At 39.7% G+C, this 15625-nt stretch overlaps 1 protein-coding gene across 5 annotated transcripts in view; it reads left to right on the forward strand.

Moving 5' to 3' along the window:
* Positions 1-15625, forward strand: part of LOC122811506 (AP-2 complex subunit alpha-2) — a 2640839-nt gene that overhangs the window by 2015266 nt on the left and 609948 nt on the right. For all 5 annotated transcript variants that reach the window (XM_044083382.1, XM_044083385.1, XM_044083386.1 and 2 more), the window contains one exon: positions 4955-5044. In XM_044083382.1, the coding sequence (XP_043939317.1) occupies positions 4955-5044 (90 nt within the window). The remainder of the gene's footprint in view (positions 1-4954; positions 5045-15625) is intronic.

Raw genomic sequence — 15625 nt, forward strand, 5'->3', positions numbered from 1 at the left:
ATGGCAGTTATTGTTAAATGCAGCTAGTTATCCAGGTATTAATGACAGTGTTACTATAACCCCAGTCTTAGAAACGAGACAGTAGAAGATAAAAAAGTCATGTCCTTTTTTTTAGAACTGCTGCTGTGGCTCAGAGGATAACGCATTAGATTTTAGATCTGAGAACCAGGGTTCTCTCCTGGGTTGTATCTTATATGGACAGTTGCCATTTTACACACTTTTTTTGTGTTTCTTGTGCAGATATTGGCAAGAGGTTGGTTTACATTATGTTCTTGTGAACAATATTTATTACTAATGGCAAATATATATTTTTTTACATATTTTAGTAAGGCCAGTGTGAGTTGTATGCAAAGAAAGTTATTGTAATGAGTTTTACTTCTGTTTCTTTAAATGATAGATTACTTAAACTTTAATTGTTAGTGATTTTTATTGGTTGTAAGTGACTATATAAGCACATTTAATGACATTTTTTAACAGATTCTTATGAAGTTTGCAGACGAAAGCGCTTAATCTATGTGTGACTATTAAAGATTCTTATCTACATAGTGAGTTTTTTCACTCTGTTCAGGACTGCTGCAGGGGAGTAAAGGTGCCATCTGCGTGGACCCTAAATTGTTTTATCCAACTCTATAATTTCTCGATACTTACATAACATCTCTACCATCGTACTGTTCTCATATGTACATACACATATAACACTTATCACAAATAGATACCAAACTACTTGTTAAACTCACACATCTATATCAAATCCATGCAGCTCGCATTAAACTAAGTGAAGACATACACCCGAATCCAGGCCCTCCTGTCGCTCAACAAGTGCTTCTCTCTCCTAACATCACTGATCTCCAACATAGTAGCACTGATGATCTCATTCTAAATATGAACCTAAGAAGCATACTCAACAAAATACCCTCACCCAGTATTCTCCAGACATTATCATCACAGAAATCTGGCTAAAACCACACATACAAGATACACAACTACTCCAATATCTGCTAAACAATCTCCTTTCTCCATCCCAGCACAGTTTTAGGACCAAGCACTGTACTACCACTGCTGTCAGTTTTACCAATTCTATCAAACAGCTTAGAAATGCTTGACTCCATGTATCCTCAGTCTTTTTTGACATGTTGCATCAGAAGCTTCTGAACGAGTTGGCCTCAAAACATGTCCCACGCCATACATTCTTGGTTTCTAAGTTGTATGTCCGACTGTCAACAGGCTGTAAAATGACATAATGAACTAGCTTCTCTTTTACCTGTCACTGTTGGTGTACCTCAAGGATCCATACTTGGCCCACTACGTTTCACTATTTTCACAAATAAACTCTTCTCTGCCACCCAAAACACCTACCATCATACAGTATGCAGACAACTCCACCCTTATTTGCTCAGCTCCCTCTATACCTGCACTTCTACAAACAACTCAGAGTGCCTTCAGTGACATTGAAAACTATCTTTCTGACTCGCAACTTGTTCTCAATCCCAATAAAACCAAGCTCATGCTCTTTATCAGTAACAAACTACAAGACCACCCTCCCCGCTTCACCATCTCTTCCCCCAATAATACTATAATAGAACCAGTGGAACAGACCAAGTTCTAGGGGTGACCATAGACAACAACTTTAGATTTTATAAGCACCTTGCAATAGCTATCAAAAAGGTGCACATCAACTAGACTTTGTCTGTGGAATGAAGCCCTACTTAACCGACTCCACCAGAAAGGCCATATCCAGAATTCGCATTCTTTCCACTGCTTTGCACTTCCCCACTTTTCGCAAACTTTAAAAAAACTGATTCAAACAAATTTGAGTCCTGTTAATAATAAAATAGCAAGATTCACCTCTAACCTTCTATATAGATCCCACCATTGCACCGCTCTGCACTAAAATGGCTTGAACTTCCCAATGTACTAATTTTAATCGGTTAAATTTTACTCATACCATCTTCCACCATTCAAACAACTGCCCTTTTCTCATAGACCTAGTTCAGTCCTATTCCTGCCCCTGATCATGAAGGTCTTCGAACAAAAACCTACTAAAAGTAACCAAATTAATAATAATAGCTATGAGGATTCCATATTCGCAAACCAAGTATCTAAATTATGGAATTCCTCATCACAAGCAATACTAAATACTTCCAAATTCAAACTACTACTAAAGGAACACTTGCCCAACAACTGTCTTTGCTCCTGTACTAAACCAGGCTGAAATGTCTCTCTCTAACATTTTCTTACTTTGACACACTATCCAACTCTATTCAGTTTTACCCCTATACTTTTATCCTGATCCACCTTCAAGCGATATCTTTATTTCCCTGTGACTGGAATCATTTAACTTTCTTTCCTTCGACAATAGTTCATGTTACTATTTATTTTTCGTCAAGTTTTATTAATGTCATCTCTTGTACTTCAAAGTCCTCTCTCATACTTGAATTATATTCTATGCATTATGTATTCTGAATTGTACACTGTGTATTATGTTATATACACCTTTTTCAGATAAGTTAAGTATGTTTTTTTTATTTTTGACTATTGTTAAACATCATTTAATTTCTATAAATTTTGTTCTATGGAGCTCTTCTCCCCCAGGCCTCTGCTGAAAATGGGGCATTGGCTCAGTCAGACATTCTCAGTAAACAAATGTAAAATAACATAAATAAATAGCGTAAAGTGACAACACTGGATCTGAAAAGACCTTGGTGCTCGGATGCACAACCTGAGCCGCTTCATTTTTCCAGTCTTTGACTTGAGAGTCCCCAGAGCTTCCTCTGCAATTTTAGTAAGAGCTGAATTAAAATTAGAACAAACCACTTACGACACGTGATCTTAGCCAGAAGACAGAGAGGGAAACAAACCCCGCAGACATCTCAATTGTTGACAAGACATCCTCTTGTATAGTAACCTTTATTCTCCTTGGCTCAGCTAAGTACATATTTTTAAATGGTTTAATTTCTGTTACTAATTTTAGGGGAACACTTGGTATACTCATTTTAATGTAGACTTTATAGTCAGGATCAACTGTTTCTCCTTCTGTTACAGGAAGAGTAATTAAATCCTGTGACAGCCTCAGTTTCTTGTTCACCCATAGGAAAACTGTGGTCATTCTCCTAAGTTTAGTAAATTTCTGTGGAGGGGGGACAGAACCTGGGAACCCAGCCAAGCATAAATCACCAAGGGCAAAATATACCATGCAATACTTGGGCCTTTTGAGTAACATTCAGGGGTGTGCTCTTGTATTTACCCAATAAGTCTTTTGTTTTATAAGTTATTCTGTTGTATGTATGCCTACCTAGTACATTCAAAGAGGTACCCAGTTTAACTCCCAAATATGTGACAATGCATTTCCAAGTAATATATTTTGACAAGGGTGATTGTTTGTCAAGGGTGATAATTTGATAGCATTCATTTTGCTTTATTAATTTTGTGACCAAATACCTTTCCAAACTAATTTAATTCCTGAAAAAAATAACCTCTGAATTGTTGTCTGGGTTCACCAAATGAATTTCTGATCTGCATATAATTTGCTTTACGTGTTCCCCGTTATAAATTCACTACAGGGAACATGCCCCGGTCTCCTCACTAGTGTTTGTATGTACAGTTCAAGAGCAGAGATAATAGTGCACAGATTTGTATTGCTTATCTGTTTATTTGAAAAGGGTCACATAACCTAGATATGACCTTAACTCTTGCAGAGATAATAGACTGCATTGATAGTAACATGGCATTGTTCATGGAAACTCAGATGTTCCAGCATAGTGATTAGAATCCGCCATTCCTTTCTGATGAAGGCCTTTTCAGCAACAAAGTTTTATTACGGCCAGTTTGTGCTTATTCAGATGTGTAGATTTTGGAATCCAGACAATTTTAATCACATTGTGATGTGCTTCTCCCTAAGGGGGGAAAAGTCCTATTAGAACAAAGAGAATGAGGGAAGAAGAGAATGAGTTTAGTCTTTCAGCCGAAACTGAACTGTCCTGTACTGAAGATATCAGAGGAAATCTTAACAGTTATCAATTTCAGAGTCTCTTCAAAGATCAGATGTGTTATGGTGGGTGTCTTTTAATTACTGGTAGTGTTCTGCTTCTCATGATGGCATTTTATGTATGAACATGATGTTTAGCTAATATGAATAATCCTGAGTTGTTTTCCTCCACTTAAGCTGGAAAGCCTTTGGTTTGATGGTCTGCCTTGTTGGAGTTATTACTAAAACCTGAACTTTGGCTTCTAGCCAGCCCAGTGGTACAGTAGCAGGACATCTCTCTGTACTACTTGCAACACAATCTCAGGAATAAACTCATGCTGCCTGTAGCAATAGGATGAAATGTCTGATGGCAAGCATTCCTGTCCAGATTGGAAGAGGACCTAATGACCAGGAGCCTCACAGGACAACTTGGGTTTAGCAAAGAGATGGCAGTGAAGTCCTAACATTGTTTTAGTCATCTCCAGAGCCAACATAATTGTCTGGCTGCCACAAAGAAGATAGCTCTTAGGCTTCATGTTCATTGCCCTCAATCTGATAACTCACTTCGTAGGCCTCAACATTGAGAACCGTTGAGGTTGACTTCCCTTGGAGTTGCAGGCGCACCTAGTAAAGGGTTTAAACCAGGGTACCAGGCAAGGAGGTTTTGGGGACTTTAGGAACATGTCAGCATGAAAACTGGGGAGAACAGCTCTAGGCTGTGTAGGGCTGCAAGGAGATTCAAGAAAGGAGTTTAAAAAAGAAAATCGGCTTTTAAACTTTACTATTGCCTTTGTTTCAGCTACTGTTGATTTTAAAACATGATATTTTTGAATATCTTATATTTTTTCTAGAAAGTTACATTAATGTAAACTTCTTTGTCTCTGTAAAACCTGAAAATGTTTAAAATGTTGTAATTTTCTTCTGCTTATAAGAAGCAAAAATTTTGCAACCTAAAATATATTTAATTTTTCTGTATATCTTCTATTCCAGGCCGTATGTATGTGTTTTATGGAAATAAGACCTCTGTACAGTTTCAGAGTTTTACGCCAACAGTAACATTTCCTGGAGATCTGCAAAGTCATATCCTTTTATTGCAAGACTATTCCTTAGTTAAGCATTAAGTTGAAAAGTAGTGACAAGTCTGAAGAGAAAATTAAAATGGTGTACTTCATTTGATACAGAATATTTCGACTTTGACAAAGGTGGTCTTGGGTTTCTGCTGTCCATGAGCGGGTTTTGATTACAGAGACCATAACCAAGACCTTTATTTGTAATACAAGTTATTTTTGTTTAACATTTGTCTTGTTTTCTTACAGTAACAGAATTGGTAAAATTTCTAATAATAAAATAAAAAGTGGAAGGAGTGTAAAAAATCAAAAGTGTGACTGCTTAGCATTGTTCTAAAGGACTGATTAACTGTAGTGGAATTCATATGATGTGAATTCATCAAAAGAACATTTTGGTGCATATTTATGGACTCCCTGCCCCCCCCAACTCTGGCTGTTATCTTCCCCTGTGCTTGGATTAAGGAATGTGCAGTACATTTCTTTTTATTTTCTTGCTTGGGTGGTGTGAGCAATGGGGGGGGGGGTGCATTTTCATCCATAGCTTTGTTGCAAATAAAATGGAAAAGTGCCCACAGTTTTTTTTTCTCAGTCATAATCCCTTGATTTTTTTCCTTACAGTCATTGCAGAAATATGCTTCTTTCAGTATATAAAGAAAATATGTAAACCTCCCATGCTGACAGTGCCAGTTTCATCATCAGATGTCATGTAAGACTGCAGTAGGTTTTGCCTCTTCTGTACTGATTCTTCATATGCTCTTCATTCCTGCTGTAGATTCCAGCAATTTAATAATGCCATTGCAAGTAAAAACTGAAGGCATTCATTGCTGTTAACTGCCTCACCAAACAGTTGTCTAGGAAAGGGCAGAGAAAGGGACTTTACTGAAAGGAATTCTCCATCTCCTTTCTAAGGCCATCTGGCACAAAACAGGAGTGCACAAACTAAGGAGTTAGAAGTCCAGAATTAAAGCCTCAGTTTTTGTCTTTTCAAATTGTTTCATTTACTTTGCATATGCTTGCCCTATTACCAGTTACTTCTCCAGCAAGAGGTCCTTTACTAAACCTGCATCTTCCCAAGTCATCTTACCCCCTATGAAGTATAGTTGACGTACTTATTTTTATAGGTTATTAGCTTTATAAAGTTTACAAGACGGAGTCGGTCCATGAACTATAATGACGTCAGTAACTACCCTCAGAGAGCTCCTCCTGCCTCCAGGAGGTTGAAGCAAGTCAGGCCTGGAGTAGATTTGCAGGCGAGGGTAAAGCAAGTCAGGCCTGGAATATGTACAGGTGCTCATCCGGTCATCAAGGTGTGTTGTAAAGGAAGTAGGGGATGTCCTTCCATTTCAGTGTTGCAGTATTCATTACAATAGGATCCCCTGCCAATGGCGGCCCAACTTCCGGCTAGTATAGCAAAGCCTTTAGGTTGCTTTAAGCTATGCCGTATGGCACACGTATGCTCCTTGCATATCATAGGGCATAAAGGTGACATCCGGACATACCAACCTTAAAACTTCTTTGCCACCAGTCTGAATGCAATCTCTTGATCATCGGTCTGAACACCCGTTCCATTGCTGGTTCTCCAAGCTGTTACTAGTAAGTTGGGGTTCTGTTATCTTATCTTATACCTTTTTGTTGCTTGTGAGGTTTCATAGGTTCATAGGTAGGTACTAAGCTATTGGCCTTAGGGCCTATATAAGCCTAGCCAAACGGTACCCTGGCTTTTGCCACCCAAGAAAATTATTTTCCTGTGCCCCTGTCAAGCAGAGCCACAGAAGTGATCCCTGGGGTGAATTTCCTATCTCCCATCCAATCATCAATATTTTTCTTGGAGTGCTAATGAGGAGGTTTGTTTGATATAGCTAGGTAGTTTGTTCCAGAGTATGGGAAGTCTCTGAGACAGGAATCTATCCCTCCAGCATATTCTGTTTATTGTGGTGACAAGGTTTAGGTCCCTAGAGCGTGTAGCTCGGAGGGATTGGGATTTCTTTATGTGGAGCATGTCCGACAGCTCTGGGTTTGACATAGCTTTGTATGTTAGGCAGAGAAGAAAGGTAAATGACAGTGTGGGAGACAGATTCCCCATTAAGACCAGCATGAACAGTGCCTGTTTTGCTTTAGCGTTTCCCACAACAGTACATCCTGTTCAATCTGTCAGACCTTTGTTCCTAAGATCCTCTGTAATAGGCTTTCTTCTTTGGCTTTATATCTGGAGAATCAACGTCTTAAACTACTTGTTAAAGACACAATGGAGGGAACTTCCCACTCTGAGGGGCAGCTGTCCATGAAGAAGGTGGTCAAGAAATCTAGGCCAGATTCTTCATCTGTTCAGTCTCCACCAGACATCTCTCCCGAAGCAGGTGAAAGCCCAGAAGTTCTCTCTGTTCTTTCATTGGATTCTCCTGCTGCAACTGTGTTGGAGGCCAGCAGGGATCTGACCTTGGGCACATCCATGGAGGTATTCCAGATGTCCGCATTGAATGTTCAGGAGGAACTGTGGCTGATTATCTCTGAGGAGCCTAGGTGTGTTCCTTAAATTTTGGCAGAGAAAAAGTCTCAACTACATTATTGTATTCCGTCCAGGGTAGGAGGCTTCTAAGTTTTATAAGGCTGACGTCCCCTTAAAGAAAAAGCAGAAACCTAATCATTTTTCTCCAGTCCCTAAGGATCCACAGAGTGAATGGCAGTCCTTCTCTCGGGTTGTTTAGTGCTCTGATGGCTTTAAAACCTCCTCATGGAGTTTTGGTTCCGGTCCCTTCCCCCCTTGATCTTCTACTCCCCTTAATAGGCCTAAAGAACAGGATTCTTCTGAGGAGGTGGTGGATTTAGATGAGGAATCCCTTGCTTATCCTCTCAGATTCCCTCTCCTTTAGATTATGGGCCTGAGGAAGAGGAATCTACCAGTCCTGATGCTCCTTTTGAGGAGATTTCTTTTGGGGACACAATCTCTAGAATGATGAATTTTTTTTAAATGAAATTGTGCTCAAGTTTCTGGTATTATGAGCTCCTGCAGATGGATTCTCCCAGACCTTCTGTTCCTTCTGTTTTGGCTGCTTTGTTGGATGCCTTTTCTTATGCTTCTGAGACTTCTGACTCTCAGCCCCCTGCCCCCAAGAAACCTGATAGGTTTTATAGGGTGCCTGAGGACTGTACATTTTTGTAGATGTGCCTTTCTGCTGGCCCTTTGGTGGTGTCTGTGGCTTTTGACAAGCTATCTCAATTGCTTCCTTCTAGGTTACTGCTATCTGATAAAGATAGCAGAACCATGGAAAGGTTAGGTAAAAAATTTATACCTCTGCTACTTTAGATTTTCGGGCTGTCAATTATCAGACCCAGATGTCCAGGTAGTAGTTGGCTCTTCTTTCACTGGCCCGTCAGGTGATTTCTGATCTTCCAGACCCTAAATGAAAAACTTCTGCTCTTTCCCTGTTAGGGACTTTCCTCCCAGGTGGCTTGTAATTCCATCAAGTGTAGTTATGAATGCAGCAGATGCTTCCTCTAGGGCTGCTGTTTTTTGATCTGTGATGAGGTATTCCTGGCTTCGGCTTTCTTTGCCTGATGATGTTAAGGCTAAGTTGATGGATGCTCCTCTAGATAATAAATACTTGTTTGGTGAAGCTGATGCTACTTTAAGTCTCTTCAGAGTAAGGACAAGGCTTTATAGGAACTTAAATGTGTTTGTTTCTCCCATACCTAAATTTCAGAAGAGTTATACCAATAAGCCACCCTTTGTTTGTAGACAATCTCGCCCTCCCTCCAAGGGTAAAAAGAAGTTGAGAAATGGACTCCTCCTGTTACGGCTACTCAGACTTTTGTGCCCCAGACGTCTCCTTTTCTTGATAAACCAGGTACTGTTTGACTATCCTAGTCTTCCCAGTCACTTTACTCTTTGCCTTTCTGTCTCTCTCTCTCTTCCTGTTTGGTTAAAAATTGCTCAGGACTACTAGATTCTGCCCATTATCCACCAGGGTATTTCATGGTCTGGAAATCTCTTCCCCCTTTTTATGAGAATTCCTCAGCCCCTAAGGAACAGCTGTCCTTACCAGGAGTGCTTTGAGATCTCTTGACTCAGGGTACTATTCAAGAGGTTCCAGTGTCCCAAAGTGGGAGGGTGTTTTACTTCAGAATGTTTCTAGTGCCCAGGAAAGAGGGTACTTGGACACCAATTCTAGACCTCCCCCATCTAAACACATTTCTGAAGGTTACTTGTTTGTGAATGTTGTCGTTTCAGACTTTGTTCCCACCTTTGCTTTTTCAGGCTTATATAGTGTCTCTGGATCTCAAGGATGCTTATCTTGATATCCCTATTCATTCCCTTTTCAGGATGTTTTTATATTTCTCTGTTGCTTCATGGCATTTTCATTTCTCTGCTTTACCCTTTGGCCTTTCAACTGCCCCAAGGGTATTCCCCAAATGCATCGCTCCTGTGATTGCCTTTTGCAGGCTAAAGGGGATCCAAGTATTTCCCTGCTTGGACGATAACCTGCTTCAGGCATCCTCTCCAGAGACAGAGACCTTGCTTCAAAATCTCCACTTTGCCATTTCCCTTCTGTAAAGCCAGGGGTTCACTGTCAATTTCAAAATGTTTTTTCCGACTCTTCTTTATCATGTCTTTCTGGGGTGCAGGATCCAGACTGTACCTGTGCTGGCATTCCTACCCCCTCCCAAGAACTTAACTTTCATTTCCTTTTTTCAAACTCTTCTTCCTTTGGCTTCATTTACAGCCATGGAATTTCTGAGAGCTCTGGGATTCAGGGCTTCCACCATTTCTATGCTCCCTCTGGTGACCAAACTCCACACGAGAAAGTTTCAGTGGTTTCTGAAGTCAATTTGGCTTGAACATGCTCATCCCCTTGATTTGTAGTTCCTCTTCTGCCTCGTCTCAAGAAGGAACTTCAGTGGTGGATTCAGTAGTTGACTCTAAATCCAGGGATGAATTTTCATCCCCCTGTTGCCTTTCAGGAGTTGTTCACAGACACTTCAGACATACGATGGGGAGCAGCTTTTGTTCTCCCTAAAGGTGCAGAGATTGTGGTCACCTCATCAACTGAAAGAACACATAATCAAGTGACTATTCTGTTTACATTCCCTCAAGTCAAAATATTGTGGCAAAATCTCTGAGCAGGTTCATAACTCACTCCCATGAATGGATGCTTCACAAGGATGTGTTTTTAGACATTGTCCACAAGTGGGGTACTTCTCAGATTGATCTTTTTGCCTCCCCTCTGAACAGACAACTACTTTTATTTTGTGCCAGAGTTTCAGGTCCTCTGGTTTGGAAGTTGGATACCCCCATCTTTTTCTAGGAAGGGGATGGTACTTTATGCCTTTCCATCCCCTTGCTCTTATTCAAAGTGTCCTCTTCAAAATTCAACAGGATGTTCCCAGAATCTTGTTGGTGATTTCCTTTTAGCAGAGACAGCACTGGATCCCTCCTCTTCTGCATTTATCCAAGAGCAGTCATCACAAGTTACCTCACAGGGTGGACCTTTTGACACAAGACAAGGGATCTCTCATCCATCCCCACCTGTCCACTATTCTACTGACGTTGTGGGTGATAGGATTTTGATTGCACAGTAGACACCTTTTTTTCTGAGGATGTGCTAAGGGTCCTGCAGGAGGCCAGAAAACCCATTACTAGGAAATCCTGCTTTTCCAAATGGAAGCAGTTTTCTGTTTAGTGTCTTGTAACCTGGATCCACTTTCTTTGGTCATTCCTTTGGTTCTTTCTTATCTGTGTGAATTGCTCAATGCTGGGTTGGCTTATTCTTCTGTTAAGGCTCACTTATTAGCTGTCTCTGCTCGTCTGACTTTATCACCTACTTTAGCTTCTACATTTTAAGCTAAACAATTCCTTAAATGTGTCCTTCATATTAGGCCTCACAGGAAGCCTGTCCCTCCTCCTTGGGATATTACTTTTGTTTTAGAAAAATTGACCCAGGCTTCTTTTGAGCCTGCAGCTTTAGCTTCCTTGCAACATTGCTCTTGGAAGACTGTACTTTTGTTAGCCCTTACTTCTGCCAGACTGGTGTCTGAGCTCCTAGCCCTTAAGGCTTGCCCTCCTTTTTTTTGGTGTTTCATAAGGACAGGGTATCCCTGTGTACTAATCCTCCTTTTCTGCAAAAGGCAGCGAATAAGTTGTCCCTTAATCAGTCTATTCCTTTGCCCACTTTTTTCCCTTCCCCGCAATCTGCCAATGAGAAGGTGCTGCACTGTTGCAGTATTCACTTCCCCCTTCTTCCCCCCAGTCTATTTCTCCTGGATGTACTTGTTAACTCTCTCTCTCCTTGGACTGACGTTCCTACCGGGCCTTTCATTCCTGAGGATGGTACATCTGGACATCTTCTTTATGCCCTATGTTACATGAGGAGCATACGTGTGATGTACAGCATGCCATAAAACAACCTAAAGGCTTTGGTATACTGGCCGGACATCGGGCCGCCCTTGGCAGGGGAGCCCTATTGTAATGAATACTGCAGCAGTGAGGAGAATGACATCTACTGTTATAAGATTTTACACAACTGTACTTTCTCTCTACTTTTTTATCCAAGGGAAAATTACTCCAGAGATTGGGAGGCCCTGAGTAATACATCTATCCTTCCAATGAGTCATCTTCGTATCTTTACTTTGAGTGTTTGGGGAGACATTTTTGAGGTGTAGGAGATTAAGGAGTGTTAAATTCTAGGCATAGTTTGCTGGGACATGTACCGCTATGCAGGAGTGTGTAAGAGTCAGAATATATTAAGATGAGTTTCAAGCCTGTCTTAACAGTGGAGGATTTTCAGTTTGGTTGATAGTTTTTAGTTAGAAACCTCTTGGATCTTTTTAGTTGTGTGATAATGATTGGTATTTACATACTAAAAAAGTCTATTCTGTTTTTGGTCTGATCAAGCAGAAGTGTAGGGGAATTATAACTTCTTTTGACCTGGGTGAGATGTCTTTCATTATCAATTGAGCTAGATGGAAAGATTTTTTGATTATTTTTGCTGTAAAGTGATCAAACAGTTTTTAAGTTTTCTGTAGTCAATCTGGAGTTTGGGGTTGTCTATACTGTAAGCTGCTGTCTAGATTTGTTTACCAGCATTGGCAGGGCTACACTTTGTATTTAGTTTGTCTGTTTCTAGTTTAACATTGATTTTTTTTGGTTTAGCATTTTCTGTAGTAACACTGTATTAGATGCTGAGGGAACACTAACCCACCAGCTTACAGCCATCAACAAATTTATTTAGCTGTATGTTTGGGTTCATAGTTTGGAGACTGAAAAAGTAAAAAAAATTAAATGCCAAACGGAGGGAACCTCCCATCGTTAAGCTCTGAGGAACACCACTGCTTAAATTGTTTTGCTGTCAGACAGATTTCTATCCATTTTAGCCTCTTAAGATTATTTACCCATACAGCATGAAGAATAATATCAAAGACCTTTGCCAGATCAGGTGCACAATTTGAACTGCATGGCTGATATCTACATTTTCATTGACCTTCTCACAGGACTTTACTAAATTAAGTTGACATGATCTCCCTTTGGGAAAATGCTGCAGGTCCACAGCTGGAGCTTATAAAACTAGATATGATCATGGCTTTACAAATTAGGCTCTTTAAGATGTTTTCATAGTTCCCTTTATGGATTAGTGTAATGATAGCAGTTTTCTTTACCAAGGAACATACCCTCTGGCTGTGCTTCAGTTAAACAGTTTTAGGAGAGAGCCAGGAAAATTTTTGGTAGTGTTGATTAGGTAACCAGTGAATTGTCAGGAATGTAAGACAAGGGACTTTTAGCTTTGAAGAATGCATTTCAGAAATGTTCAGTTAGTCTTTGGGGGAGTTTGGAATTTTAGTGATGGTTGCTGGTGTGAAGTTGGCACTACATTTATCTTCAAGTTTATTACTAATATTTTTAGGGTCAGAGAGGGTAATTTATGATTTAATTTAGAGCACTGTCCGGTATGTCTCATCTCCTAGTATAGTTAAAGAAGGATTTGTGATTATTTTTGCCTTCATATGCTAATTTTAATTGGTGTTCCCAGTTTTCATCATCCTTATGGTAGGTTTTAGATTTATTATCTTTCTTGATAGGACCCTTAATGTTGATAGATTCTGATTTATTGTAGGCCTTAATTAGCTGTTTTTTTTTTTGTTATAGATGTTATAAACCACCTTGCTGGAATGCAACAGCAATGTTTTTACATTTCCCCAATATATTTAGTTCTGAATAGAAACACTTGGCTTATGCTTTTGTTAGATGGGATTAAACCCCATTGGCATAAGTGATTAAGTGAGGCTATATGGGGAGCTGGATATATTGCAGTTGAGCTTTTTGAGCTCATCACATAATTTTAATAGGTTTCTTTCAAATTCAGAGGTGCTTATTGCTGTGGGTTTTTAATTGCCCTAAAGGAGAAGATTACTGTTTTTTCTTTGGATCTGACTAGAGATGAGAATATTATAGTAGTGGTGGTGAGGATGAGGTGAAAGACTTTAACCTCTAAGTAGGCTGGTTAACTACTTGTAGAAGGAAGCTAACATTTACTAAGTGTAGGAATGATTGGATGTGCCCAGCTTTTGTGGTAGAGGTGCACCAGTTAAAACAATGGTTAGTTGAAATCACCTGTAGAAGGCTATGAAATGGTAATTGTTGTATTAGGCAACGTAAAAGCTAATCAGTTATTAGTTCACTTATACTTGGCATGCAGACTTTGTGCTAGTGGAAGGTTTGAAGCCTGTAGTCTTAACTCTCTGAGGTATGTGAGTATGGTAAAGTTGTGTTATTGGACTCTGCCAAAATCTCTTTAGTACTTACTGTTGGAGACTTGAGGAGTGATTTTTTTAACAAGTTCTGTATATGATAGCTTAGTGTGATCTTGGGGCTGTCAACAGAAGGGATAGTGGAAGACTGGGCCTCCCTATTTGCCAAGTGAGTCAAATTACCAAAGGCAGGAATGATGTATTGGACCAATTTGAGTAGGCAGTGAAGTTGGTAAAGTTGTATAAGTTGAACTTACCATAACAGTCGATGTTTGAATAATCACTGCTGCAGCAGCCTTAGTTTTATAGGTTATATCCTGCCAAGAATATAACAGCTGGCCAGCTCTTGTCAAATAGCTTGAGCTGAGCTTACTAAAAGACAAGTTTAAATGCAAAGCCCTTCATAGTTTTTCTGCCAACAGAGAGAGGGAGGCTGAGCCCTGAAAGGACAAGGCTAGAAACAAACAAAAAAAAAATAATAATGTCCACACCCTAGCATAAAAAAAAAAACCACCAAAAAACAAGGGGGGTGGAAGGAGGGAGCGGCTACTGTATCCGTGATCATTCGAGCATCTGTTAGTGTAAGTTCAACTTACACAACTGTACTATGTTCTTCATATTGATCACTGCTGCAGTAACCTTAACTATATGGATTTATTACTATAGCTAACTATATTTGGGAGGTGGAAGGAGAAGGGCCTAGGGGCCCCTAGAGAATGAGAATGGTCTTAAAGTATTGTGTAGACCTTGAGAGGGTATCCATCTTATAGTACTTCATAAAAGTATGTACAGAGGACCAAGTAGCAGCTTCTGGAATATTTCTAGAATCCAACCCTTTCCAAATAGCCGTAGAAGAAGCCAAGATCCTTCTAGAGTGTGTCTTGACCCCGCCTGGAATAGATTTGTCATTGTGAATATAACAAAAGGTAATAACCTTAAGCAACCATTTGAAAATAGTCTGTTTTGACACAGGTTGTCTCTTCGTCTTGCCTTCAGAAAATCTGAAAGATTACGTTGTGCCATAAGTACCCTAGTTGCCTGTGGAGGTTCCAAAGTATGGAGTATAGTTTCTCCTCCTTTTTGGGTTCAGAAAAGAAAATTGGGAATTGGATAGTTTGGCTTAAAATAAATTTGAATACTACTTTAGGCATAAAAGGAGGATTAGTTCTCAAAGAACCCTATCCTTGTGGAAAATTAGGTAGCTTTGAATCTCACTGTAAGAGCTTGCATCTCTGATACGCTTCTTGCAGAGGTCAAAGTAATCAGTAGAACTGTTGTCCATGCTAAAGAACCTCAAGTCAGCCAGATCAGCTGGTGTAAAATGGAGCAAATATTAGTTTCTCTAAAACAAAATTAAGATCTCAAGTAAGGGCCACTGAGGCCTCTTATGCAAAACAAAAACAAGAAAAATGCTGGATACACACGCCAGGATACTTTAATATAAACAAATAGCAAGCGCTTTCATGACCAAATGTCGCTTCATCAGACTACATTTTAAAAGACGCAGTGAACTGTTTAAATAGTATGATGTCATTAAATCAAACCAATCATGTGCCTATCAGTCACATGCCCTAATTAAAACATTGATTTGAACTCATTAGTAAGTAATAAAAGATGCACCTAAGTAAAATAAGTGACAGAGAACTAACCATCTATAACAGATGTGAATACTGCTAGTGCTTAAGGTTCCTAGATTTTAAAGCAGGTTTAAGGGAAACCCTGCTATTCAAACCTGGAGGTTTGTCCGCCTGAAAAAACAGGATCCACCTTTGCTCAATCCCCTCAGATTTGTTATATAAATCCCCTCGTCTCATACTAGTCTTAATAATCTCCAACACAAGAACCTAAATACATC

The sequence above is a fragment of the Protopterus annectens genome, chromosome 9.part0 (assembly GCF_019279795.1).
Source record: "Protopterus annectens isolate FY-2018-M chromosome 9.part0, PAN1.0, whole genome shotgun sequence".
In the NCBI taxonomy this organism is placed as follows: Eukaryota; Metazoa; Chordata; order Ceratodontiformes; family Protopteridae; genus Protopterus; species Protopterus annectens.